General features: G+C 41.4%; 2 protein-coding genes across 4 annotated transcripts in view; one reads left to right on the top strand and one right to left on the bottom strand.

Moving 5' to 3' along the window:
- LOC121297017 (arf-GAP with Rho-GAP domain, ANK repeat and PH domain-containing protein 3-like) overlaps positions 1-1833 on the top strand; it is a 29457-nt gene extending 27624 nt beyond the window's left edge. For 2 of the 3 annotated variants that reach the window (XM_041223029.1, XM_041223028.1), the window contains exons 33-34: positions 62-100; positions 572-1833. In XM_041223029.1, the coding sequence (XP_041078963.1) occupies positions 62-100; positions 572-1042 (510 nt within the window). In that variant the 3' untranslated portion in view covers positions 1043-1833. The remainder of the gene's footprint in view (positions 1-61; positions 101-571) is intronic. The other variant, XM_041223030.1, reaches the window with a different exon arrangement.
- A 948-nt stretch (positions 1834-2781) lies between these two features.
- LOC121297018 (proteinase-activated receptor 4-like) lies at positions 2782-5539 on the bottom strand. Its single transcript, XM_041223031.1, has 2 exons — positions 5393-5539; positions 2782-4886 (listed from the first exon to the last, which is right to left on the bottom strand). The coding sequence occupies exons 1-2, from the start codon at positions 5481-5483 to the stop codon at positions 3862-3864; spliced, it is 1116 nt and encodes a 371-aa protein (XP_041078965.1). The 5' UTR covers positions 5484-5539; the 3' UTR covers positions 2782-3861.
- Positions 5540-14471: the final 8932 nt, after the last annotated feature.

Genomic DNA, 14471 nt, shown 5'->3' with positions numbered 1-14471 from the left:
ATTGCTATGCTTTCCTGCTTTGTTTGTGCGGCTTATTGCCTGTGTGTTTTTGTCTTTGCAGCGAAAGCTACATGCTAGAAGGACGCTCTCCATGTTCTTTGTAAGTATGCCCTTGTGTTTGTTCTTCCTGCTTAAAAAAAAAAGCCTCACCAAAAGCTGTCCTGGCCAATCACGAATTGTGTTCATTTGGGGTTTCATTTTTTTTTTAAATACGCCTGGAACTGCTTGTCATCACAGTGCACCCTAACTATAACGCTGCCTTTACCCAGGAAAGGGCTACAGTGGCATGGGCTTAGGCAAGCTCCTTGGTGAGTAAACAGGGCCGGTTTTAATACTTACGCGTCATCAACATGTCACACCCTTTGAGGATGTTTCCCAACAGTGCTACGGCTTGTGTGCTCTGTGTTCTGTGAGTGTGTACCACTGCTTTGGGTCCTGGCTGGATCATGGGTGTGCTGTAGGCTCGTTCATGCTCAGCTGTGATGTATTATGCATGTGGTTCTTTCTGTTTCATTTTGTTTGTTTGTAATCATTCAGTTCCCCTAATGCTCCCTTTTTCTCTGGTATTCAGCCCATGAAGATGCAGCAGGACTCGTTTGAGGAGCAGCCCTCGAGCCCTGAGCCGCTGTACGAGGAGGTGGGAGACTTCGGACTCCAGGTGCTCAAGTCTCTGCAGGCCAGTTTCCTCTCGGGCCCCTCGGAGGTCCCTCTCAGCAGGCCGGCTAGCCAGGACCATAGGAAGACCGGCTCCCTGGACAGGATGATCGGCCCCAACCCCGTCAGGACGCTCTGCGTTGAGGGATCCCAGGGCCTTTCCCAATCTGCATCTCTGGAGAGGCTCAGGAGCCCAGACTACATGGAGCCGCTCGTACTGGAGGACTCCTGCACCACCGACCCAGAGGGGCCTGCCAGGCCTTGCCCCAGAAAGAATGCCTTAAGCACCCCTTCCCAAGACAAGCTGCTGCAGGAGCTGGCCAATGTGTTTATGAAGAAAGGCGAGCCCGGGAATGCAGCCAGCCAGGCTGGACAGAACATCCTTTAGGATTATAGAATCCAGTCCTGAGGGTTCTACTTGTGGTGTTCAGAGCTGTGCGGATTGTGCGGCTTTATAGCCATTGAGCGATATGTGTGACCGAAACAGATATTTTTAAACGGGGAAGTGTTCAATGGGAGAGCTGCTGGACGTACTGAAAAGGTTGAGATTAGCCTTCTCCCAACCTTTGTTGGGCAGCCTCCAAATTTGGTGCCCTTCATCACTGTCCAGCAATTCCACAAAGGAACAGTGGGTTTAAATGCTGCTTCTGGGTGTTGAGTGTTCTAGCATCATAACATCCTTGCTGTTGCCAGGAGCTTTTAATATGAAGAAATAACTGGTAACCTGTTCTGTGACACACACATACATGCATACTTGCTCACATACAGATGTATTACTCTCGATTACATTGAGACTACCAGAATCCAAGTCTAACCCAAACATATGAAACACAGAAACAGCAGCATGTAAATCAGGAGTAAGGTAAACTTTAGTGCCGGTACTCTAACTCTTTATGTTGCTGTAAAAATTGTACCAGAAGGCTAGTCTTTTGAGTTCTTGCAATAACGTCACGTTGGAATCTAAAAAAGTCAAAGCAACACACTTTTTATTTTCATTTTGCAAACTGCACTTACATGCTTTGTGTAAAAACCAACCAACCAAAAAAAAAAAAAAAAAAAAAAAAAGTGTATATATTTTAAACGTTGTCCTATATATTCTTTACTGTAGTAACACTGGTATCTAGAAGTAACACGGTTTGTCGTCATATTAAACGGTGCCATTAAAATTTTTTGAGTTAACCGCTTCTGTCTCCATTATGAGTCAGACAACAGTAATCTCAGTTATTTACGCTAGAACCAGTATTTGAGCACGTTTACTGTTCTGCTTTATCCTGAGATATGCCATCTTGATTTAGCCAGACATGCTGCTGACCCATCCAGCTATCAGGGGTGCCCGACAGCTTCGCTAGCCCACATCCACCACTAGATGTCACTGTGGGGCAAGCAGTTTGAAAGTGGTTCAAGATTAAGGGGTTAAACTGAAGCAATGTTCGTGCAAACACAATTTTGTTTAGAAGGAAACAAAAAGGTTATTTGAAGACGAAGTAGGTGCAGTCTCTCCCGTTTGCTCATCACACAGCCAGCTGTGCACTTTACCCAACATTACGCCAACTGGATACGGAAAAGCTGTACTTTTTCATGTTTTTGAAGAATACAATCCAGGAACTCCACTTTGTTATTAAAACTGATAAAGGCCAAAATAAGTTGGGTATCAAAATAAGGCATGTCTGTTTTAACCTGCAATCACTTCGCAGTGCTTTGGTATTATGAGATTACTATGTGTGGTGAAATGACAGGAAATGTCCTGGCAAATACCAAGCAAGATGAATTCAGCATGAATCATGTAACAGCTTCTCCTACAAATTTAGGATTTTAGGCATAATTGAATAATATATATATATATGAACTGAAAGAATTAGGGAGTTTTGTATTTTTCTTGCTTTCCGCACTTCATAGTGTCACTTGAGCATCTTCTCTGGCTTCTGCCACCTAGACTCCCATTTATTTATAGGATGTTCTAGTGCTAACCTTGCTGTTCTGTTATATGTTAAAGTGTTGGTCTTTTACAACATTTTGCTACTCTCTTTTTAAAAAAATATACGTTATAGGAATTCTTCATTTTTAGTATGTGTTGTGTAACTGTATGTTGTTTTCACAATAACTGTACATATTGTATAGGTGTTTGTCTGTGCTTTTTTTTTTTAATGCTGTGTTCATTTACTGAGACATATTTTAAGACCAAATATTTGAAGTCTGTTAAGAATGAAGGTTTTGTAAAAGAACATTTGTTATATGTTAATATCTTATTAAATTAATGTGTTTGTATTATTATTCTAAATAATGTACAGTAGCTTTCTGATTGTTTCTCTCCCCCCACTCCCCACTAACTCAGCTAACCAGATTTCTAGCTGAATGCAGATATTTTTCTTGGCAGAATCTCTTCCCCCTAGCAGCAGCAGCAGTAGTTTCACTTCTTAATTTCTTCATGCTCAGGGTTTGAACTTCGCAAGTCTGGATTGTCTTCTTTGCAGTTAATAAGCAGAGTTGCTCTAAAGAAAGTTCATGGCAAGGGAATCCAGCAGCAGATTGCAATAATATGATGAGAACCAAGTTACATCATCATCCTACTGTATTTCTTGTAACCCGTGACCCTGACCGCTAAATGAAGTGAATGAAATGCTACCCACAGGTCCCCTGGATGCAAATACCCACCAGTGCAGAAACCAGCAACTGGAAAAAACGTACAACTGCCACTGACTTGACATGAAACTAGCAGTTACGGGTTAAATCACATTACAGTATGCACTGAGCCCTGAGTCTCGCTGAGTCTCTGACGAATAGGGAAATTAAATGTTTTCCTAACCATTATCAAAGACGTGACAGACAGGTAAGCAGTAGTGTGTGTACAGTAGGATGGGTGCAGTGCAAGGTGAATTATTCAATATTTATTAAAGGTCATATATATATATATATATAATCTCCACGCAGTCTCATCACACTACTACTTCAAGGTCTGTATGCTGTATATGTCCACATCGACCTTAATCCTCATTAATGCTAGTATTTCATAAGTACAGTGACACTATTGTTATGAATTGCATCATGCTTTTCATGAAATGGAAGGAAGGATGGAAATGCTTTACTGAAAACTCATTTTAATATTTAAAGAGTTTTCACATCATAAAGAGGATTTAATGTTAGAACGAACACAGATGATGTCCCTCTAAATGGATTGAATTCGTACCCGCGTTTACACTTCTGTGCTTCTCATATGGCTTCTCCAGACTTGCTCCTGTTTGATAAGCACACATCCCCTGTCCTTTGTGAGCTCTGGGTCCCACTGCGTTGGCTGACCCACCCAGCTGCCTCTCTCACTTTGGCTCTGAAATCGTCCGACACGTAATAATAAATGAAAGGGTCGATGCAGCAGTTGAAGGTGCTGAGAGCCAGGCTGATGAGGTAGGGGAAGTAGAAGGCACTGGCCTTCTCCGGGTGAGATTCGGAGTAATGGAGAAGCAAGATGACGTTGCTGGGAAAGAAACACACAATGAAAACCACGAGCGACAGGGCCATGATCTTTATTGTGCGGATGTACTTCTCCGGGCTCCTCCTCAAGGCCCACAAGATGGAAATGTAGCAGAAAAACATGGCAGAAAACGGAATCAGGAATCCAAACCCAAACAGAAGCAGGAAACAGTAGAAGAACAGGTTTGTCTGCAGCTCTCTGGGTAAGGCATCATGACAGATGGTGAAATTGGTGTTTTCTAAGGAGTAGGACTGCTGAGTGAAAACAAAAGGTGACATGGACCCCACGACACTGACCCAAACCACCACGCAAGCAGAGACAGCCAGCTTAGTGCTTCTGAAGCTCTTTGCTGAGAATGGGTGGACCAGGGCAATGTATCTGTCAATGCTGATGAACATGAGGCAGAGGATGGAGCCATACATATTTCCGTAGAAGCCTGCAGTGAGGGTCCGGCATAGGGGCTCCCCAAAGATCCAGTGGTTCCCCTGGAAGTAGTAGGTGATTTTGAAGGGCAGCAGTATGATCAGCAGAAGGTCAGCAAGAGCCAAGTTGGTGAGTAAGATGGTAGAGGGGGCCCTTTTCATCTTGGTTAACAAGACCCAGAGAGCTTTCATGTTTGCAGGAAGCCCAATGACAAACACAGCCGTGTACAGGATGGGTATCACCAATGTAGTGACCCTACTCGTCAGGGGGGGTATGCCAGATTCTTCCAAATCAAAGACTCTCACACCATTCTTGCAACTTTCTTGAATAAGGAATACTCTGCCTTGTTATTTAAAAAAAAAAGAAAAAAGAATGGTTGGATAATTGAATTATCGAGATGTTGTTTACTGCACTGTTTACATGACTTTTCCAAGACATCATTTTTAAAAAGATATAACTCTAACCCCTTGATATATAACATGCAGTACTGTACATTTCTGTAAATACCAGAGATTTAAGGCTGAGTGGAAACTAATTAATCCACTATAAAGCATCTTACAATACTCTAATTACATATGTAGTGACAGAGCTACCTTGTATTACACTGTCATTAAAACGTTACTAACCTCCGCAGGTCTATTTGTAACTATTCCACCTGGAGTAAAACCATTCCTGACTCTGCTGTTACAGTGTGACTCATTTCACTTAAAGGTTAATCATTTTACAAGACAACAGATAAAAAGATAACTAAAGGAGAGGATAGTCATCATGTAAAACAAGGCCTTTGCTTCATCAACGCCTTTATCTGCTCTCCCCACAGTCCTGTTCATTAAAAGCTCTGCCTCTTACTTTTACAATCTGGATTTTCAGATGACAATCCCATCCAGGACAGGAGGACAGCTATGATGACAGAGATCCTCTCAGATTGCCGGCAGTCCATTCTTATGTGACACCGTGAGGCCACATGTGATAATCAGATGCCGTTTTTAGCGAAACAGGAAGTGTGATGACTTTGTTAACTTCTTAGAGAGGGTCATGTGGTGCACTGCTCCCATGTCTGAAGAAATAGTTTATTTTCGTAATAACCAAATGACATTGGTCATGTCCTTTTTAAGGAAGTTCTGTGGTTAGTGCTTCTGGCATTAGAGTTATCTTGTAAAGTAAACTAAATACAGGCAGTTTTTTGTTACTGTTGGTAAGTCAAAATATGAATTTAACCAAGCAAATTTCTCTTTATTACAGCCGACTGGATGCTAAGTAGGACAAAAAACAAACAAACCAAAAAAACATTACCACTTACTGTACAGTATCTTTTTAAGCAAAAATATAAATAAATAAAACTTTTCCCTTTTTCAGGCCCTTATTATCATTATTGCCCAAATATGGTAGGTAATAGTTTTATTTCCAGTCCCCAAGCAACATCTAAGTTTATTTGTCTCCACTTTAGTCCGAAATGTGCTGTGAGCAGTGAGAAAGAATGGTGTTATCATTAATAACACCAAGAAGAATGGAAACTTTTTTAGAGAACAAAGTGCTTCTTCTGACGTGCCAGAAAGAGAGGTCTCATGACAAAAACTCAAGACACCACGTAATCCTAAAAGTTTGTCGCTTTTGTAAATCACTTACTGGAATCGATACGGAAAGCAAGCAAGACAGTCTTATCAGTGGGAGTTCAACATCAAAGGCTTGTGTACAATTCATCTTGTCCGGTTTTTACATAAATGTGACTGTAGATAATGTACCAGAAAGAAACACATCTAGTACAGGTGAGCAATCACTCTTTCTTTCTAATGTAAGGCTTGGTGGTCCCGTGGTTAAAGAAAAGGGCTTGACACCGGGAAGCCCACAGTTCAATTCCCCGCTCAGCCACTGACTCACTGTGTGTGACCCTGAGCAAGTCACTTAACCTCCTTGTGCTCTGTTCTTCGGATAAGTGGTAAAACCAAGGTTCTATTGTAAGTGACTCTGCAGCAGCAGCAGTTGTTGATGCATAGTACACCCCTCGTCTCTGTAAGTCACTTTGGATAAAAACGTCTACTAAATGATTTAACTACAGTACAGTATCGCAAAAAGATGAAACGCCCACATTCAGCTGATGATGCTGCAGAGGAAATGTGATTAACTGGTAACCTGACCAGTAAAGCCCATGATGTCTCCACTGTAAAGAAGGTGTTAACTGGGCCTGGAGTGGAACAGCCAGCCAATACAACTCCCAGTCCATCATGGTATGGAATTGTGTCGATCTATTGAAAAAGAATCCTAATAAGATCAAGCATATGTAGCCTAGCAAGGCTTTGGATAAATGGAATGCAGTAACTTCAGAATTAACAGAAAAAGAAATAATTGCATATCAGGTTGATCATAGATATGTGGATTGTCAAATCCAACAGTTTTTTTTTTTTTTGCTGTACTGGCTGTACTGTATTTCAATCAATCGATCAATGAAAAAACTTTATTTATTCAGATGAGTCAATTTAACTAAAATAACACTAGCAATATAACACATGAGCAGTAAATACCTAAGTCATGAAAAGTATTTGTTAGAAGGGTTTTTTAACCTTCTGTAGTTTAGAGAACTGTATTCCCTTTAGTCTCATCTAGTGATGTAAGTAAGGGAAGCATGCAGCATGTTTTTGTTTGTCAGTCTGGAGCCCAGGGGAAGGTGGAAGGAATAGTAAAACCTTCGATTTTCTCCCCATCGAGGGAGACAGAAGCAGGGCACCATACTGACGAGGCAAGGCAACCACAGGATTAGCTCAAGCGGAGGTCCTATTTCAAACTGGGAGAGGAGATGCTTTTTATCAAAGCCTCACGACAATCAAGGTAATTATCACTTTGCAGAAGCAGCATTTTTCTTTAAAGAAAGAAGGTCTTATCGGGTGACAGCCATTATTTTCCATTCCCACCCTGGCAATTGTGACCGTAAGTCCTGTGCTTCTTTCACTCCGTTTTCCCTGAGCGTCGAGTGAAAGGAAAACTGAGGCCTTTCACACCCCTCGCTTATAATACAGCCATTCTCTCAGGTGTTTCTTTAAGACACGTATGAAAGAAAGAAAGTGTAGGGTTTGTGAGTGGCCAGGTTGTTGGGTGTTAGAACATAAGAACATAAGAAACTTTTGGGAACAGGAAGAGGCTCCCCTCCTAGTTCACCATTTGCTAAGAGGATCTACTTTAACAGGACAGTCGGATTGTTTTTTTTTTAATGTCCCAAGATGGCAATAGTTTGCCAGGAAGGCTAATCTATACATTTTACTTCTGGTCCAAACTTTTGATCAGCTGCCACTTATCTCACTTAGGTAGGTAGGTCAGATATGCAAATGTAAGCTCCTAGTGAGACAGAGAATTTAAATGACTTTCCTTTAACATAACCTCATGATTTTATTATAATCTTCATCAGAGTTTTCTTCATTATAGCACAAAATAGTGGGTATATTATGGTGCACACTGATTTTATTGTGCCACACTATGGTAATCAGAATGAATATATGATTTGTATGGTAATGCACTACAATGTATTTAAATGAGACACCCCATATTTATAAGTGTGCCCCTTAAAGTGACTGATAATTGCTTGGAAACCGGCTTTAACCACTGAGAGACATACTGTTTAAATCTATTCTTCTGGGCTGAAATTTACCTCGCATCATGGAGGCATTACTTGCATCAACATTTTCATATAGAGGAGTGAAAATTACCTATAAATAACAGATTATATTAAATGTGAATAAACATGAATTAATGTCATTATTTCTTATATTTTATTTTATAGTTCAACAAATAATAGAGTGATTAAATAAAACACTGGATCAAACCAAGTATTACCATTTGAAACAACCTCCTTCACCAGAATTTCGAACTCCTCAGCGTGCAGTTTTAGTTTGCCTATATCCTGCAGTGGATTAATGTAAGCCACCTGCACCTTTCACAATAAGCCACTGACCAAAAGATACACCTGGACTGCTGGGACTTTTTTATCACGGTGGTCAAGGGGAAGTCTTGGACATTGTCAAGCACATTAAATTACAATACATGTAGTGTGCACGTTATGGTAGGGAAATTAGCCAAATAGTGTTCACTTAAATTAATGCATTCTCTGTTAGTAAATGGGACAGTACATTTTGATTTATGGTGCACATTTGGCTCACTACTTAATGTGTAAAGCTACATATAGTTCCCTTTCGAGGCCCCATCAACATTAACAACCATTGCTGAGCTTATTCAATCTTTGACATTGCTTTTTCTAAATTGCTCAGGTAGGATGTGTTTGTCTTTGGAAATACCAATAGTCTTTGCTGCAGCCTAGCCCTTTTATCCTCTATACAGACTTCACCAGACGATGCTAATGAGCAGAAACTACATTCTAAGCACTGTACACTATAACCCCAAAGGGAGGGATCCAAACTAAAAGCAGCCTTTAAAATACGTATGTATTTTCAATGTCTTTACATCACAATACACATTAACCATGACAAGTGCTTCTTTCAGACTTGAGCCAAAACTGGTCAAGTGTCTTTAACATTCCTGTGTTTTGAGTAGCTTGTGTTTTATCTGCCCTTGTTACACCACAGTCCCCAGGGATCCCCCTCCCAGCTAGTGTCTCCTGTATTAATAATGACATTGACATTCTAAACACACTTCCTAACAGTCTCACACTGCATTAGGAAGGTGCATGTTTGGATTATTCAGTATATAGACATGTGCAAATGCATGCAAAAGGAAAGCCCTTCAAAGGCATATTTTCTATTTTAAAAGTTGTGCAGATGGATTACAGTAGATCCACGGTTTTAATATTTGCCATCAGCTGTCTGAAACGAACCCAAAACAGCTCACGAATGTTACTTTCGGCTAAACCCTTGTGGCTGGTAACTTGTTTGATTAACATGAATTTATACACAAGCTGGCTGTTTTGCAGAGTCACATTCCCCAAGGTCCATCTGTAAATAGGATGGAAACAATCTTCTTCACCCCAGCTACCAAATCAATAAATACAGTGGGGGTGATGCAGGAGGGGGGGAGTCACCCTGCTTTATCGCTCCATCTTTCTGCAATGAATTAAAAAAACAGAAACACATTCAACCCACAACACGGAGCCTCTGAGCAGTCACCTCCCAATCTGACCCCACGAGTTGAAAAAAAAGGGTACACTTTATAACTGAGACAGATGCCCCTCCTCTTTATTTTTACTGCCCATGCAGCGCCTCTAGTGTTGTTACTGCTTCTCCTCCTTACATTAATCTTCCTTTCTTTGGCCTCTTTCTCTCTGTCTTTCTGTCTCTCCCTCCCTCTCTCCCTCTCCGCATTCATTGTAATGTGAGTCTGACTTCATTTCTATGCGCTGGCTGGCTTGCTGGCTGGAGGGACGCTCATTCCCTTTTCCACCAGGGGCCTAATTGCTCCAGACCACCAGTATGTTTCTGCTACAGATGTCACCTCTCCTTAATTTGCCTTGAGAGCACAATCAGGCCCATCTGTTGCAGTTTTTACCCCTACACACACCCCCAACCCCCTCCAAAAAAAAAAATCCCCCCCTTCCTCAAACCACAGCTCCTCCTCCTTCTCGTCCTCCTCCTCCTCCTGTCTGAGCCTCAGATTGCAAACCCATCAGAAAGCTATACAAGAGTGCTTTGGACTGATTGGCCACTGCACTCCAATGAGGACCCCCCACCAGTCTCCTTTTCTCTCGTTCTCTTTTTTCTTCCCTCTCAGCTTGGGGTCTAAAAGAGATTCAAAGATAAACAGGGACAGATGGAAGGACTTCGGGGAGAAATAATCCTCGCACCAAGATTGATAAGGTAATGTGTGCTGTGATGTTTATACAAAACAACACTAAATATATCCCTGTGATTCTGTTTAATTAGAGCAGCAAGAACCCCACCCCCCTATTACACACACACACACACACACACACACACACGCGTGCATACATGCCCACGCACACACTCATGCATGCACGCATAATGCTTTCACTATGCTTTTACTATAGTAAACTTTAAAAGTTGGCTCACTTCTAATAGAGTGTCTATCTGGTAACTGTTTGAATGTACCAATGCATTCTGCATGTGCGATACCCCTTGAGGACAGTATGCAGTAGTACAGGGCGTGGCCATTCAGACTCTTTCTGTTCTGTTCAATACAGCTTGCAGCTTCAGTGGTTATTATCATTATTATTATTATATATTTTAGATGTCGCAATGCTCTGCATAACATTTCCTTCCATAACGTTTCTTGTACAAACCCAGACCTCTGGTGGTCCATTAAGCTGTGCTGCAGACACTGAAGCTCAGCAGCTCCACCAAGAAAGCTATACTATATGTTGCCCCCCCCCTCCCACCCCCACCCCCACCCCCACCCCCACCCCCACCCCACCCCACCCCCACCACACACACACACACACACACACACACACACACACACACACACACACACACACACACACACACACACACTAATACTGACGCACAGAAACCAACAATGACACTCACCCACCCACCTCTTTGTGAACTGCAGCACTCAGAATCGTCTTGGAAATGTTAAACAGCCTGACTGTTGGCTTTCCTGTTTGAGCACACTTGCAATCTGTGCATTAACCAACTGCATGTAACTACTAACAGCAACTAACTAGTTGTAAGGATTTGGTTCTGGTTTATTTACTGTGCTAAGTTTGCAGGAGCTCTGCATGAAAGATAAAAGATATATCACAGGAGTCAACGTTGATGGTTGGCTATTTATACACAGATCCAGATCATTCTGAGGCAGCGCAAGTGCTTCTCGTAAATACCTCCACAGGCGAGAGAGCAGTTTGTCTGTATGGGAAGTTTGCTCATACCCTTCGGATCAAAAGTACTCTGATTGGGCTCCACATTGAAAAAGCAAGACTGCAGTTTATCTTTAGTGTATTGGTCTGCATTTCATGAGTCAGATAATGTTATTTCTTTATTGGAAATTAGCAGAAGAGGACATATATTTAGTGCTTTTAATAGGTTGTAGTCCTTCAAGATGCCCTGTATATTTATTTTTATGCACAAAGCCAAAGCATCTGTCCCAGGGTGTTAAAGCAAAGTCCATGTCTGACCCAGCATCCTAGTTGAGAATGAGTTATCAATGTGCTTCTCCTAGAGATCCTTTACACAATCCTCAAGCCCACGGTCATGCTCTTTACCCAATTCAATAACAGTTTGTTCTCAATTAGATTGTATTGTAAAACCCTGAATGGCTTTTGTAAATTCTCCTGTGCCATCTGGGGAGTTCTTTCACACACAGAAAAGAGGGCTTCCACCCTATACCACGGGTGTTGAGAATCATTCGCAGTTTCTTTACACTTGTCATTGATGTGCAATGTGCAAAAAAAACCAAAAGAAAAAAAACAAATCAGTCCTAAGAGGATTCCTTGCTGTAGTGCAGAGGTCTGTCAGTCAATATCTGATGTTTAAGTGTTGTTCTATTCTTTCACAGTGTATTCAAGCAGCATTTCACAATTTCTGAAGATCTTTAACTAGTGAGTTGAGGTCTATAACAAGTGGGTGGATGTTATCGGTTGATGCTTTCAAATTCAATACCTGATTTAAAATCTGTAGATGTTTTCGTTAAATAGAAAAGAAAGGTGCTAGAAACAGTAGATCCTATAACCTTATAATTCTCTTCACAGCTGAGCTGACCAAATGCAAAGCTAACTCAAAGAATTTGCAATGTCCTGCATTGCTTGCCGTCACAAGTTTTCAGCACGAGTTGCACGTGATGATGTCCCAGTTTAGAGTTAAGACAATCTCTGTTAATCTGTCCAGCAGGTGGCACTGTTTAGTGCAGAAAAAACCCCCAAAAAACAAAACAAAACAAAAACAAAAAAACCCCCACCGATTTAAGAGTGGGGCTGTATTGAAACACACTGTTTTTGGTGAATTCATATTTTGTATATACCGTAATTGGCTTTCTCTAACCTCACTAATAAATAAAATATGAACAAAAATGACAAACAAAGACAGACTTTTTTTTGTGTGTGTGTGTGTGTAAATAATTTGTTATATTTAACTGTGCACCTCTTTAAGTTATGTTCTTTTGGAGAGACAATTCTCCAGAATATAAAAGCATGCACAAAGGAAGCGGAATCTGTGCTGTGAGTGGGCGCTTATACATTACCTACAGTTCCAGCTGGCTCAAGCTTATCAATCCATAGAGGAGCCATGCCACAAGACAAACCACACTGCTGGAGAATCCAGTATAGTGTGTTTATTATGGACATTTAAAAAGGAAGATCTTGGGGCTTGAGTCGAATTCATAAGATGACTAGCAGGCTACTACTGGTACTAAAAAAGAAATATGTTTTGGAAATTAGAAAAAGTTTCATTTCTGACAAGAATGGCATGTGAAAGTCTTGTCATTGAAATGTGTGTTTTATGAGTCTAAGTTTCTTTCCAGCGCTGCTGATTGCTTTGTGGTTGCCTGTGACACTGTGCTCAGGAAACACTGGACTCCTGCTGTTTAATTACACATGTCAAGCACCTCCTTTGTTCTGGAGCTGCTGTTTACCTTGCATCCCTGAGTGTCAATGGAGAACAATGATTGCTAGGTAAACAGCCCATTCACTCACAACCCCCCCCCCCCCCCCCCCCCCCCCCCCCCCCCCCCCCCCCCCCCCTGTTGAAGGCAGGGAGACTAGGAAGGTAAGAGATCAGGAGGGCAGCCTCCAATAAGGACCGCATGACCAATTCCTCTGCGTTAGGACGCATGTGAACACAATACATTATAGTTTTTCCTATTGATCGGAGTTGTCTGATGTCCATGTGTTGTTCCTATAGTCTTCCATTCAAGGTCACACAAACTTGCTGTCATTCCTGGTTGCATTTCATTGTTAATCATTTACTCACAATGCCACAGCGAGGTCTTCTGGATTCTGCGTGAACAGAGGCTGGACATTACCAGTTACCAATTTTTTGAAGATTAGGGGTTCCCAGATTACTGTTCAAAATGTGGATATTAGTGTTTGATGGTGCAGCAGGACTGTAGGGACCCCTGCTATAAATAACTACATGGTCACACACAGAAAGCACCTGAACACAAACTGGCCATCCTCTGACTTTTTTGTTTCCATTTCGTTCCGCCACTGTACACCTGCAGGGATCAACAAAGGCTAAGCAAGCCCACTGGAGCCCAACTGCGCTTGTGGGAATGTTTATCTGCTCAGCCAGCCCGGATGACGCCAGAACAAGGATTTGATAAACTGGGGTACATTTGGACCTTGCTTATGTTCTGTGTCGGGAACAACATTATAACTCACGCCATGAAATTGAAATTGTTTAGCTACTGTAATGAAAACAATTTGGAAGCAGGAGTTCACAAAGTTTGCTTCACACACACAGTTAGGCAGGATATATAAGACACTCATTAGTGCGAGTGAGAAAAGCTACCTGAATCCTCTCCAGGTGACAGACTATCTCCATACTGACGTTATCTCCCAGACAATTAGGCAACTAAGCATTATCTGATTTCAGTTTCAAATTAGGTGTCACATTTGTTGTATCTAATGATAAATGCTTACACTATAGATGTGTATCTTTTGAATACTCAAATCAATAAATGAAAACTTACTAACATAGCCACTAGTATTGTGTGCACTCACCTGTAGACATCAAATAAAATTAGTTTCCTTACATACCTGTACATGCACAAATGTAGAGAAACATTGATCTACAGGTTTAATAACTGGCATCTACAGTATTAAGGCACAGCAATCACGTCTATTATTGTCTCTCGTTTTCTGCATGCCTGTGTGCTTTATCACAGGTAATGCAATCTGCAGCGAATCAGGCAGTCTTATTATATCTGTCTGATTCAAAGCCTGCACAAAGGAAACCTCTAGAATATAAATGGGTGGCACAAAAACTATACAATGAGGCTCAGGTAAGATGAGGCTTGCTTTTTCTTTTAATATCAG

Source organism: Polyodon spathula, chromosome 22 (genome assembly GCF_017654505.1).
Source record: "Polyodon spathula isolate WHYD16114869_AA chromosome 22, ASM1765450v1, whole genome shotgun sequence".
In the NCBI taxonomy this organism is placed as follows: Eukaryota; Metazoa; Chordata; class Actinopteri; order Acipenseriformes; family Polyodontidae; genus Polyodon; species Polyodon spathula.
Note: the sequence above shows the minus strand (reverse complement) of the source record. Positions and strands in the feature narration are given on the sequence as shown.